The sequence below is a fragment of the Hyperolius riggenbachi genome, chromosome 5 (assembly GCF_040937935.1).
Source record: "Hyperolius riggenbachi isolate aHypRig1 chromosome 5, aHypRig1.pri, whole genome shotgun sequence".
Lineage (NCBI taxonomy): Eukaryota > Metazoa > Chordata > Amphibia > Anura > Hyperoliidae > Hyperolius > Hyperolius riggenbachi.
The window spans coordinates 199,373,853-199,387,380 of record NC_090650.1 but is presented as its reverse complement, the minus strand read 5'-3'; the positions used below and the strand labels follow the sequence as shown (position 1 = coordinate 199,387,380).

Here is a 13,528-nt window from a genome sequence, read left to right as displayed (position 1 = left end):
AGGTTCTTGTTATCGAGGGCTCAAAAGCAAAGCAGCCCAAGTCTCAACCAATACCGCTAAGGATAGGGAGCTCAGACCTGAACAACTCAGACTGTGTGCGCAGCCTGGGAGTACTGATTGATGGGAAATTAAGCTTCAGGAATCAAATCTCAGCTGTTGTGAAACATTCCTTCTTTCACCTAAGGAATATTGCAACGATTAAACACCTAATTCCTTCAGAGGAACTTCCAACCCTAGTTCATGCCTTCGTCACATCAAGGTTAGACTACTGCAACGTCCTCTACACAGGCCTGCATAAGAAAGACTTACGCCGCCTGCAATTTGTACAGAATGCCGCCGCAAGGCTGTTAACGAGCCAACCCCGCCATTGCCACATAACACCAACCCTGAGCTCACTCCACTGGCTACCAATAAAATGGAGAATTCTGTTTAAGATTGGCTTACTGACATTCAAATCCTTGCACAATCTGGGCCCTGAAAACCTGAAGGACTTGTTGCAACTACATCACACCCCCCACAATCTTAGATCAAAAGGACGTAACACCTTGGTCACCCCCAGAGTCCACCTCAAAACCTTTGGAGACAGAGCCTTTTGTCATGCTGCCCCTACACTTTGGAACTCCCTGCCACACCCAATCAGGACAGCTCCATCCCTGGAAGCATTTAAGTCTAAACTGAAAACCTACCTCTTCAGTCTGGCATTCATGAACATCTGACTATCTCCTCTGTAACACAACCCAGCCTGCAACCCTGTATTAATCTGAGACACAGCTATGCGCTTTGAGTCCTATGGGAGAAAAGCGCTTTACAAATGTATTGTATTGTATTGTAGTAAGCAATATAGGACTGACAAGTACAATTACAAAATTAAAAAGAATCTAAACTTCCCCCTACTTGTCTTAAGCAGAAACTACGCCAGTGCGAATTTACGCATCGTAGTTCGCATCTACGAATCGTAGTTCGTAGGTGAAGTTTCAAAACTACGCTTATGAATTTACGCGTAGCGAAATACCGCTACGCGTAGCTTACGCCCACTATGCGTAGTTAACAAGTATTTTAATAATATCAACATCTACATCTTCTACCAGGCTTCAGCATGATATTATTGTCTCAGAGCTAATTGCAGGAGGAAATATACATTTAGGAGAACTACTTATATAGATACAATGAAAGTCGATCTTATTAAAAATAATAATTTCTCTAAAATCTCAGTGAAAGCTCCACTTTAAACATGTAGCGTTGCAAGGAATATATATCTGAATGACAGCCTCACCTTTTGTAGTATTTCTGTATTCAGCAGCATAAGAACATCAATGTTCCGAGTCTCATCTTTAGCTAATGGCATTAATTTACACACCACCTCTAAACAGGGATACGCTGCTTTCTGACAGTCCTAAAAGAAAAAACATAATGACTGTGAACATTGCTTGAACTTTAAACAAACTGCATAATATAAGGGAATACAGAAGCACACCTTAAACTTTACTTACTTATTAGATAAATGAATGGAAAAATGGGGGACTAATAAAAAACAACAACATTAAAACCATCTTGACACATTTGTGTCTGTGCAATTGGCCATTCTATTGACAATACTCAAATACATTTCATACCTGAATGATGGAAAATGTAGAAGTCAAGCAGGTTTTAACAGCACTAGTTATTCTTTTTCAAGAGCTGTAACTCATCTTACTCATGTCTTAGTAAAGGTGGCAACTCACCATGAAATGTTTTAGGTATATACATACTGTATTTTTCAATTCAAAAATTAGGATAGATTTGTCCAATTGATTGTACCTTTTAAAACATCTTAACAATGAACCAATCGTGAGTTAAATCTTTGCCTATTTAAAAAAAAAAAAATTATCAAAAGCTGAAAAAAACGCTAAGGTCAAGAAATCAAGAAACTGACAATATATACTAGATCATTCAGTTTTCTGAAAAAACTGATCAGAATTTTCCCCCACTCCCCATCGACTCACATTTCTCACGTAAATAAAAGATCATATTTCTAATTTGTCTGTACAACTGATCATTTTTATTAAAAAATAAAAAGCAAATCTTTTAATTGTATCATGTGTGGCCACTTTAATTCACTAAATGTGAGTGATATTCACAGTGAAAGATCCCTCCTAAAAATCACCTGCTGAAGAGCACACTATGCTCACACTTTCCTCTGCAGTACCAGCAGGAAGAGGGGAGTCCTACAAATTAGATAGTATTCAGTGGGGACTGCATGTTACAGAAGTGTGAGAAAAAAAACACAAAGAGAATTGTCTAGTAAACAGGCTAAAAAGCAGGTTCTTTGGTTGCACAAAGAGTACCCCAGAAATAAAAGGATGTCATTCACAGATCAGGTACCATGCTGAAGAGAAACAAAGCTCAAACCACAAGTATCATCACCTCATAAGTCTGGGCAGTGAGACAGCAAAAGAGTGGGCCAGAAGTTCAAAAAACTCATAGAAACAGGGCAGTTTTTAGGTATAGACAAAGGTATATTGTCAGTTTCTTGATATATAGACCCAAGCCATTTTCTAAGAGTTTTCAATTATTTAATTTCATAATTGGGTGAAAAAACATGTGTGGTATATTGGTCAGGTTTTTTAAAATGTTACAATCCATCAGAAAAAAAATGATTGTAATTCTCAGATTTAAAAGAAATAAAAAAAAGTTCTATATAGTGTGTTGCCACCTTAAAGTGAACCTGAGGTGAAAATAAATTGATGAAGTAAACAATTATATTTATCCTCCTACTCCTAAAAATTACTTTTTAAGTATCCCAGGGTTTTCTTTTATATTTAAACATTTACAAAGTAGGTTGCATGTTTTACTGTTTCTAAACACTATTAAGTGTCCCAGAGTTAGAAAAAGGTCAATAGTTCATGTAGTTTATCACTCCCTGACCTCAGAAGTTATATTCCACCAGGAAAACTTTTATGGTTGTAATTTGCTTTTCAGTGATGTTTACTATTAGAGATGGCCCGAACAGTTCGCCGGCGAGCAGTATTCTGCGAACATCGGCTGTTCGCATTCACGACGAACAGCGAACATTTGGCGGGTTCAATTCACCCCCTATTCATCATCATTGAGCTAAACTTTCACCCCTTACCTCACAGTTGCTGTGGCCATATTGGACAAATTCCCTGCTGGCTGTTAGTGAGAGCAGGGTCAGACTTGCTGCAAATAGGTAGGGAAAGTATTAGCTAGGCCTGTGTTCTTGTTCCTTACTTGCTGTAAAAGCACTCCAAACAGCCCTTTTGAGAGCTAGCACAGCAGTCTCCCTTTTTGTGTGTGTGTGTGACACTACACAGCTCACGGACACCCAGGTCCCAGAGCTGTGTGCACACTACTGCTGTTGCCTCAATAAGTTGCAGCACAGAACCACTCCAATACATTATTATATTCTGATAATACTATTGTATCTTTCTGTGTGAGACACTCCACAGCCCACTGACACCCAGCTGTGCATAATGTGATTTCTGCCCATTAGGGTTTAAACCCCGACGTTGCGTCAACTCCGTAATTTTTGGTGAGGCTTTTGGCATGGATCCTCCTCCAGCATGCCCCAATCCAGGTGTTAGACCCCTTGAAATACCTTTTCCATCACTTTTGTGGCCAGAAACTTTTTTTGTGGCCAGAAACGGTCTTTGTAGGTTTTTAAAAAATCGCCTACCCATTGATGTCTATAGCGGTTTGCCAGATTCGCCTGTTCACAAACATTTTGCGAAAGTTCGTATTTGCCATTTGCGAACAGAAAATTCTATGTTCGCGACATCTATTCCCGACAAATTACCGACAAGACAGAAGCTGTCACTTCCATGCCTAGAAATTAACTCTTTCAGGTGCCAAAATAAAACAAATAAAACAGCCTGGTTAATAAAATGTTTTGTGCTGTACATACACATGTTTATCTCATCATGTCACATATTGCCTTGGGCATACTTTAAGATGCACTATTTCTCCCCCAAAGGTAGGGGGAAAAAAGTCACTGCATCTTACAGTCCAAAAAATTAGAGTCCCTGAGTCACAAAGGAGGCACAAAGAGGGATGAAGGAGGACACAGGAGACAAGCGTGGATCTAGGAGGACATGAAGGAGGATGCAAATAAAGAAAAACTTAACCAATAAATATCAACAGCTGTCACTCAAAAGGCAATTGATTGGCTCAGAAGCTTTGATTGGCTCCATTTAATTAGCCTCCTGGGTTCAGTGGAAATTTACATTACTAGATTTTTTTTGGGGGGGGGGGTTCATGGCTATTGCAGATCACTTTCTTAGTTCTGGGGTTATTCAATGAGCATATACCAACCAGGAAACTAGCAAGTTGTAAAAAAACAAAAACAAAGAAAAACAAACTTGGGTGTCACTACCATACCAGGATACATTCAAAATTAATTAACAGGTCATTTTTTCATATCCTTGTTAATAGCACTGCTGGGCATTGTCAAACAGCCTATATATTGCTTGCTACAAAACTAGCTACATATATATGCAGTGAGTTTTGAGAAACCTTTCTACACCTCAGACCCTGACTTTTCTGTCAGAATTCCACTTTCGGGGAAGGAAGGAACAGGTGTTTTAAATTTTAAGAGTGTACAATGACCAGTTGTGTTTATGATTTTCATAAATTGCAATTAAATATGATCTAGGGAAGGTAATACACAGGAATTTCAAGCTCAGCCAGTAGGAATGACACGACAGTGAGTCCTTCTACCTGCAGAGAAGGTCAATTAGTCCTGTCCTGAATGCAGCAGAAGCAAATACTACTAAATACTCCAGAACAAATCGTTGTGTTATTAAAATAAAATAGTTACATAGTTACATAGTTATTTTGGTTGAAAAAAGACATACGTCCATCGAGTTCAACCAGTATAAAGTACAACACCAGCCTGCTCCCTCACATATCCCTGTTGAAAATGACAATGTTTATGTGGCAGTAAAGACAAAAGGAGGAAAACTGTCCACCTGTACAGCTGTTTTACACCATGCTGACCACCTTTTCAAGAACAGAACCTTAGTTGATCTGAAAAGGCAAAGTAACACCACATAAAATAGCAGTAGGATTCAGCTGAGTACAAGATCTGTTCTTTGTACCATTCTTGTCATTATTGATTACTGTAAAGGAAGACGCCTTCTATTTACCTTTATGATGTGATAATTCCTTCACCAATAAAATATAGTACACCAATAATATGTAAACCTAGTACATATAATATGTGAAAAACATTGTACCTTTTGCTCAAATCAGTAAAAGGTGATTGATTGGTTGTTATGTTTTACACACTAATTCATACCCTGCCTAATCTACAAGCAAGGAACATTTCTGCATTCAGCACCTGGGGTGCAATTACACTTGTCTGTGTTTTTAAATAGTGAGCAACTCTAGTCATCACCCATTGGGCCTGATTCACAAAGCGGTGCAAACTGTTTATCACGTGAAGTGCCGTTCGCGGACTTTTGCACGCGCAAAGTGCCGCGATTCGCGGCAAATTGCGCGCGCAAAAGTCCGTGATCGCGCGAATCGCGGCACTTTGCACGCGCAAAAGTCCGCGAACGGACTTCACGTGTTAACTGTTTAGCACACTCGTGCTAAACACTTTGCACCACTTTGTGAATCAGGCCCATTGAGTCCTGATGCAGAAGTGTCGCATGTTAACAGCACACTGTGCAAGTTTCTGGTGGCTTCTCCACTACTTTCTTTCCAAAAGCAAATTGAATGGGCGTGTCAGCTCAGTAACACATGTCCACTCCACCGACTGAGCTGTTTGTAGTCCTGGACCACCCTCTTGCCTTTTCACCCAGTTGAGAAACGGTGCAGCAATCTCTCTTCTTCCTCTGCAGGCAAAAGATAGAATATAATTTCTGCACTGGAGCAGCAATCTGGACAGCATGGGTACGCTGCACAGTGCCATCTGGCCAGGTGTGGCATAAGCAGACCTTGTGGTGCCTCCTTCCTGATTTTTCAACCGACTTCTTATTTTATATCAACTCGCTGTCTTGCCTCAGAGTGTCACTGGGTGGGTGAGGCAGTGCTCACCTAATGCTTGGGTCCACATCTGGCCCACCAAGCTTTTTTTTACTGATGAGTGCAGCCCAAAGGTTGCAGATACACTAACATTAGTAGCTCAACAATATCCCTCTCTGCATGGAAGTAGCTTGCCGTTTTCCATTGCATGTGCTCCTGGCCATTTAACAGTGCCATTCAATAGGATGGCAGCATATAACATGTCACTTCCTCTACTGCCTAGCCAGCACAGCAGTTTCAGCATTTGGCAGGCTTTGCATATGTAAGGAGCCTGGATGGGCAGCACAGGGAATTCTGCTACAGATTACCTGGGACACATGCTTTATGAGTTACAAAGGCTGGCATTGCTGCAGACTGCGGTATCCACTAATCTATTGAAGAAAGGGAGGACAGTCCGCACAACTGGTTGGTTAAAAGTCCGATTTTTATTGAAAGATAAGCATACTGGACAAGGTAATCAGCTCACGCGTATCAGACCACACAATCACTCCATAGTCATAGCTAAAAATGCTCTCGCAGGAGCCCAATTTATACAAGCATGATCACACCCCATACGGTGGTCCATACAATTAGGCATGCAAATTAGAAAATCTTAAAGACAAAAAAAACTGACAAAAGTGCACGCATATGTACAAAAAGTGCTTTGTTAAGAACAAAATGAGCACACCTAATAACCCATAGAAGAAAAGGCTATCCGGTGCAACACTTTACAACAATTAATAAAAAGCTCGACATCATAAAATAAGCTGACATCCCATCGTGAATTCAAGCCATCCGGGACACGGGTCCGGAGTCACCAAATCCAATATGTTTCACGCTTTAAAATGTTTCTGTGGTTGTCACCTCCCTGATTGGTCACCTAATCTTCTCTACCCCTGAAATTTAAATGCTGAGACATCCCCTCCATGACAAATTGCAAAATGCTGTGATGCTCCTGGCTGGTGTGGCGGTGTGGTGAGCGGTATCGCCAATTTATACAAGCATGATCACACCCCATACGGTGGTCCATACAATTAGGCATGCAAATTAGAAAATCTTAAAGACCAAAAAAACTGACAAAAGTGCACGCATATGTACAAAAAGTGCTTTGTTAAGAACAAAATGAGCACACCTAATAACCCATAGAAGAAAAGGCTATCCGGTGCAACACTTTACAACAATTAATAAAAAGCTCGACATCATAAAATAAGCTGACATCCCATCGTGAATTCAAGCCATCCGGGACACGGGTCCGGAGTCACCAAATCCAATATGTTTCACGCTTTAAAATGTTTCTGTGGTTGTCACCTCCCTGATTGGTCACCTAATCTTCTCTACCCCTGAAATTTAAATGCTGAGACATCCCCTCCATGACAAATTGCAAAATGCTGTGATGCTCCTGGCTGGTGTGGCGGTGTGGTGAGCGGTATCCCATTTTTCTTTTTATACTCACCTATTAAGTATTATTATTTCTGGAAGATAGCGAAACAGGCTCAGTGGTCTTAAAGGACAACCGAGGTGACATGTGACATAATGAGATAGACATGTGTATGTACAATTGTATGTATATGTATGTACAATTAACTACGCTGTGTTCCTTTTTTTCTTTCTCTGCCTGAAAGAGTTAAACATCAGGTATGCAAATGGCAGTTTCTATCCAGGTTAGAACCGGGTCGGACTGGGTCAGACAATAGCATAACCCTAACTGATAAGGAATTACAACCATAAAACACTTTCCTGGCAGGAAATGGCTTCCTGGAGCAGGAAAGAGATAAAAAGGTTCAATAATTCATAGATTTGGGCTCTAGCATACTTCAATGAAGATGCCATTGAGCAAAGACAATGAAACAGTAAAAAAATCATAAAAACTAGATTTTAATATAACCGGTTCGGCCGATCTGGACGAACTTGCTCGTCCAGATAGGCTCTGCTGCTGCCGCCGCATGGTGCGCGCAATCGGGTCCGCGCTCCCGCCGCCCGCCGCTAGCCCCCCGATCAGTGAATGGGAATATAATTCCCATTCACCGATCTAACTTCCCCGCAGAAAAAACAACGCTTTCTTTTGAGAGAGCGCGGTATTTCTGCCCCCAGGAAACTTCTCTGTCTTCTTTTAGTTCCTGGATGCGAGATCGTTCGCATCCAGGACTTTTGTGACTGTGGCCATCTTGAGGCCAAATAGTAAACTGCACCCACATACATTTTTCATTAAACAATTATGTTATTTTACATTTAAAATTAGCTGTTTCCCTCCCACACCAAAAATTACTCACATACATTTTTTATTAACCCTCTGGGCGATACAATTACATTGCCCAGGAGGGATTGCAGCACTTTTTTTTTAAATTTTTTATTTTTTAAATCATGTAGCGAGCCCTGGGCTCGCTACACGATAGCCGCTGTGCAGCGGCATCCCCCCACCTACTCCGATCGCCTTCGGCGATCAGAGTAAGCAGGAAATCCTGTTCAGAACGGGATTTCCTGCTGGGCTTCCCCGGTTGCCATGGCGACGGGGCGGGATGACGTCACCGACGTCAGAGGGAGTCCCGACCCAGCCCTCAGCGCTGCCTGGAACTGATTGGCCAGGCTGCGCAAGGGGTCTAGGCGGGGGGGCTGCGCGGCACGGCGGGTAGCGGCGGATCGGCGGCGAGCAGCGGCGATCGGAAGTTACACGCAGCTAGCAAAGTGCTAAAAAAAAAATATGCAAATCGGCCCACCAGGGCCTGAGAAATCCTCCTGCGTGACATACCCCGAGCTCAGCTCGGGATTATCGCCCAGGAGGTTAAGAAAAAAAAATACAATAAAAAAAAAAAAAACATCATAAATAGTTACCCAAGGGTCTGAACTTTTTAAATATGCATGTCAAGAGAGTATGTTATTATATTATTTTAAATTATAAGCTTATAAGTAGTGATGGACGCAAATTGAAAAAATGCACCTTTATTTCTAAATAAAATATTGGCCATAAATTGTAATAGGGACATCATTTAAACGGTGTAATAACCGGGACAGATGGGCAAATAAAATACATGAGTTTTAATTACGGTAGCGTATATTAATTTCAAACTATAATGGCCAAAAACTGAGAAATAATGAATTTTTTTCATTTCTTTCCTAATCTTCCTGTTAAAATGGATTTAGGAAAAAATAATTTTTAGCAAAATGTACTACCCAAAGAAAGCCTAATTAGTGGCGGAAAAAACAAGATATAGATCAATTAATTGTGATAAGTAGCAATAAAGTTATTGGCGAATGAATGGGAGATGAACGTTGCTCGGATGCATGAGGTTTTCGACACTGCGGTGCTGAACCGGTTAAAATAAAACTGTGGGATATCTAAAAAAGTAATTTTTAGGAGAAGGAGGATAAATACAAATGTTTTTCTCATCAGTTTATTTTCACCTCGGATGTCCTTTAACCATTTATGCCGCGCGGACGTGAGCTTCACATCCAAAGCGGCAGCTGCTAGAGCCGCAGGGACACGCTAGTCGTGTCCCTGCAGTTTGGGGGGTTTGCTAATGCCCGCAATCTCACTGTTACAGGGAGCAGGGGGAGATTGGCTGCAGGGGACAAAAGTCCCCTGTGCCAATCTGTAAATTACCGGCGTTCAAAAATAGTGTTTATACTTACATAGAGCCGCTGCGCTATCTCCCGCCGTGATTTCCACCAGTTTCCGCCACCCGGTCATTAAATTTATGAATGGGAACAATATTTCCATTCATAATCTCCCCGCCGGCAATGCGATCGCAGGTTTCTATTGAAATCTTCCCCTAGTTACAATGTAGAAATACATTGTATCCTATGTACCGTAATTGTACGCTACATAGAATTTTGCTCAGTGGTGATATCTTGTGGCTAAATAGTAAAATACACCTACTGACTATAGGGAAAATAAATAATGATATTTATGTCAAGAGGGCATCTTATTATTAAATAATGGGCTAAAAATTAGTGATGGATGTAAAACTGAAAAAATGCACCTTTATTTCCAAATAAAATATTGTCACCATACATTATACTAGGGATATAATTTACGTTGCAATAACCGCGACAAATGGGCTAATAAAATGTGTGGATTTTAATTATGGTAGCATGTATTATTTTAAAACTATAATGGCCAAAAACTGAGAAATAATGTTTTTTTTTCCATTATTTTTGTATTATTTCCGTCAAAATGCAATTAGAATAAAATAGTTCTTAGCACAATGTACCACCCAAAGAAACCCTATCTGGTGGCGGAAAAAACAAGGTATATCATTTATTTGTGATAAATAGTAATAAAGTTATTGGGGAATGAAAGGGAGGAGCGCTGAAAGGGGAAAATTCCTCTCGTCCATAAGGTGAAAAATACCTGCGAGCTGAAATGGTTAAAGCAGCCAATGGGCCATACATTGAGGGTCTGCTGCCTACTGAATGTTTGCAGGCATTGTTCTTCACAATGTGATGCCGTTTTCTCTGCCCTATTCTGCATTTATAGTCCTCTACCCCATGTCCTCTTCTAATGCATGTTGCTGCCATTTACAAAATAAATACAGAAATTGACTTAAATAACATGAATCCTTTGTTGGTTGGATTAGACACTATTGCTCATTGACCTCTGATGAAGATATAATCTAAGGTGCTGATTGAACCAAGGTACTAATGAATTCGCCCTTGCTATTGTCTGAAAGTGCCAAGGCACTGTGAAAATCTGTGGGCAAGGCTTGTTTACTTCATAGGGAATTAGAGTATTAAAACAAAACAAAAAAAGTATTTGGCTTGAGGAATGCCCTATAAACTACTGTATATGAAAGGAACACAATTATGCAATGAGTAAAAGTTTATTTCGGATCCACTTTAATATAGTTATTCTGTACTTCTGAAGTTGTCTCCAACCAACTTTGGCTCTGTTACTTATAAATGTATTTACCGTAGATATTCGACTATAAGTCAAGAAATTTCGGTTTGATTAGCTCGAGTAAAATACAAAGGAGTGACTTTGTAAATAGAAGGTCCTAGTTGCAGTGTCTTTCTCTTGTACTAGCGCCTGCCTACCCCCTGTGCCAATAGTGCTGTTCTGCTATTTGAATGGGTACCAATGACAGAAGCCATTGCAACTACGCCTCCTTCCTCCCACTTACCTGGCCTGCACAATCGCTGCTTCACTATCCTACCCCCCCCTTAAACTGTTCTGCTCTCCCTGCAGCCATCAGTGCTGATTTATTCGCCCTCACTGCAGATCAGTCCCATTGCCACTGCTGGTCAGTCCCATTGCCACTACCATAACCTCTTAATCAGTGCCACTATGCAACTGTGATCTCCCCCTCTCACAACAGTGCCAATAGCCGCTGCTCGATCCGTGCACTGTCAGTGCTGTAAAGAAACTCACAGCATCACTAGAGAGCGTGGCCAGACAGCGGGGTGAAAGCAGGTACAAAATCAATGCTCCACTGCCACCATATGAAGCAAGATACCGTGGAGCAATTAACACCTTAGGATTTCCAAGAATCTTTCCCACACTGTGCTGTGCTGCTGTTAATGTTATTAACACATTAACAGCAGCACATTGTAGGGAAGATGCTTGGAGATCATGGGGGTAATTGCTACAGGTTTCTTGTCTCATAGAGCATTAACTGCAGCACAGTATGGGGAAAATACTTGGAGATCATGAAAGGTTAACTGTTCCACGGTATCTTGCCTCATAGAGCTGCACTTGGGAGCCACAAAGTAAAATTCCAGCTTCAGAGGGTCAAATACTCAGGTCAACTTATACACAAAAGTTGAATTATATTTGAGTATATACGGTATATTACATTAGGTGTTCTGGATAAAGCTATATTATGCATTTTATAAAGAGTGATTTTATTCTTTATAGATATAACTCCTAAGCCAGGATGTTGCTTGGCAGGCAGAGAGATAGAAAATATAAATGTATACTCCAGAAAATGTACTGTTAACAACCTGCTGAAAGATAAGATAAGCTTCTAACAAGCTTATATCAACAAGTAAAATTCTAAAGAAGCATATATGCAAACATATGTCATTCAGAATAGTAAAGTCTGAAAATATAACTGAATGAATTTCTATAGCTGCCCACACACAGTTCATATTCAGCCACAAAGTTACCAGACAGGGTTATCAGCGGTTTGGCTAATATTATTTGAGCCCAGACTAAACAAGCCACTTACCGTTGAAAGTTAGGGCTGAAACATAGGAGTAAATACTTGGTCAAGATGATTGTTCTGTGACATTTCAGCAAATGTCTCCCAATGTCTTTTATCAAATCTTCAAACTGGATCACTAAACGATAAGGTCTGGGACCCACTGCCGCATTTGGAAATCACAGCAACTTCCGAAAGCGCAGAGTACCATGTTAAGTGGCAAATTGTATTCACATAAACCTCATCCACTGTAGTCACTTTAGCCAGTACACGTTGCTTGGCTTATAGCCGAGTACCATGTTTGTTTAACTTCTGTGGCCTGAACAGTCATGATAATCATTTTTAATGCATGATTGTTAAAAACAACATTCTTTGTGCATGCATCTTAAGCAGTGCAGGATATTTTACACTGGCAATTCCAGTCTCAACCATGCATGTACTATAAATACTGTATAAAGAAAAATAAATAGAGATGGCCCGAACCTCTGATTTTCGGTTTGCGAACGCGAACTTCCGCAAAAGTTTGATTCGCGCAAACTTCAGTGAATCGCAATAGACTTCAATGGGGAGGCGAACTTTGAAAACTAAAAACATTTATGATGGCCACAAAAGTCATGGAAAAGATGTTTCAAGCAGTGATGAGCGAAAATGCAAATATTCTTTTCGCCGAATTTTCGTGAAAATAAGTACTATTTTTGTTTCGAAAGGCGAAAATTCGCTGAATATTTTCGCATTAATTTTCGCCTACAGTCCGTTTTTTTCGCGTTTAATATCTAAGCCCCCTTACAAACTAGAAACAACAAATTTTCAGGGTATATTAAGGAGATATGTGGGTACAAGAGGAAAAACATTTTAGCAAATAGACCTTATAGTTTTTGAGAAAATCGATTTTAAAGTTTCAAAGGAAAAAAGTATACATTTAAATGCAGTAAATGACAGTTACTGTAGCAAACCGAGCGGTAGTGTAATTTTACTAATATCAAATGAAAGGGCCAAATGCAAAGGGCCAAGTGTCAAATGCAAAGTGCCAAGTGCAAAGTGTTAAATACAAAGTGCAAAGTGTCAAATGCAAAGTGCCAAGTGCCAAGGGTCAAATGCAAAGTGCCAAGTGCCAAGTGTCAAATGCAAAGTGCCAAGTGCAAAGTGTTAAATGCAAAGTGCACTTTGCACTTGGCACTTTGCATGGCACTTGGCACTTTGCACGGCCCTTTGCACTTTGCATGGCCCTTTGCACTTTGCATGGCCCTTTGCACTTAGCCCTTTGCACTTGGCCCTTTGCACTTGGCGCTTGCACTTGGCACTTTGCGCTTGCGCTTGCACTTGGCACTTTGTGCTTGCGCTTGACACTTGACCCTTTGTGCTTGCACTTGGCCCTTTGCGCTTGCACT

At 40.6% G+C, this 13,528-nt stretch overlaps 1 protein-coding gene across 1 annotated transcript in view; it reads right to left on the bottom strand.

Moving 5' to 3' along the window:
• Positions 1-13,528, bottom strand: part of ITGA9 (integrin subunit alpha 9) — a 565,489-nt gene that overhangs the window by 44,043 nt on the left and 507,918 nt on the right. The window contains exon 25 of the mRNA XM_068236571.1: positions 1,274-1,393. Within this exon, the coding sequence (XP_068092672.1) occupies positions 1,274-1,393 (120 nt within the window). The remainder of the gene's footprint in view (positions 1-1,273; positions 1,394-13,528) is intronic.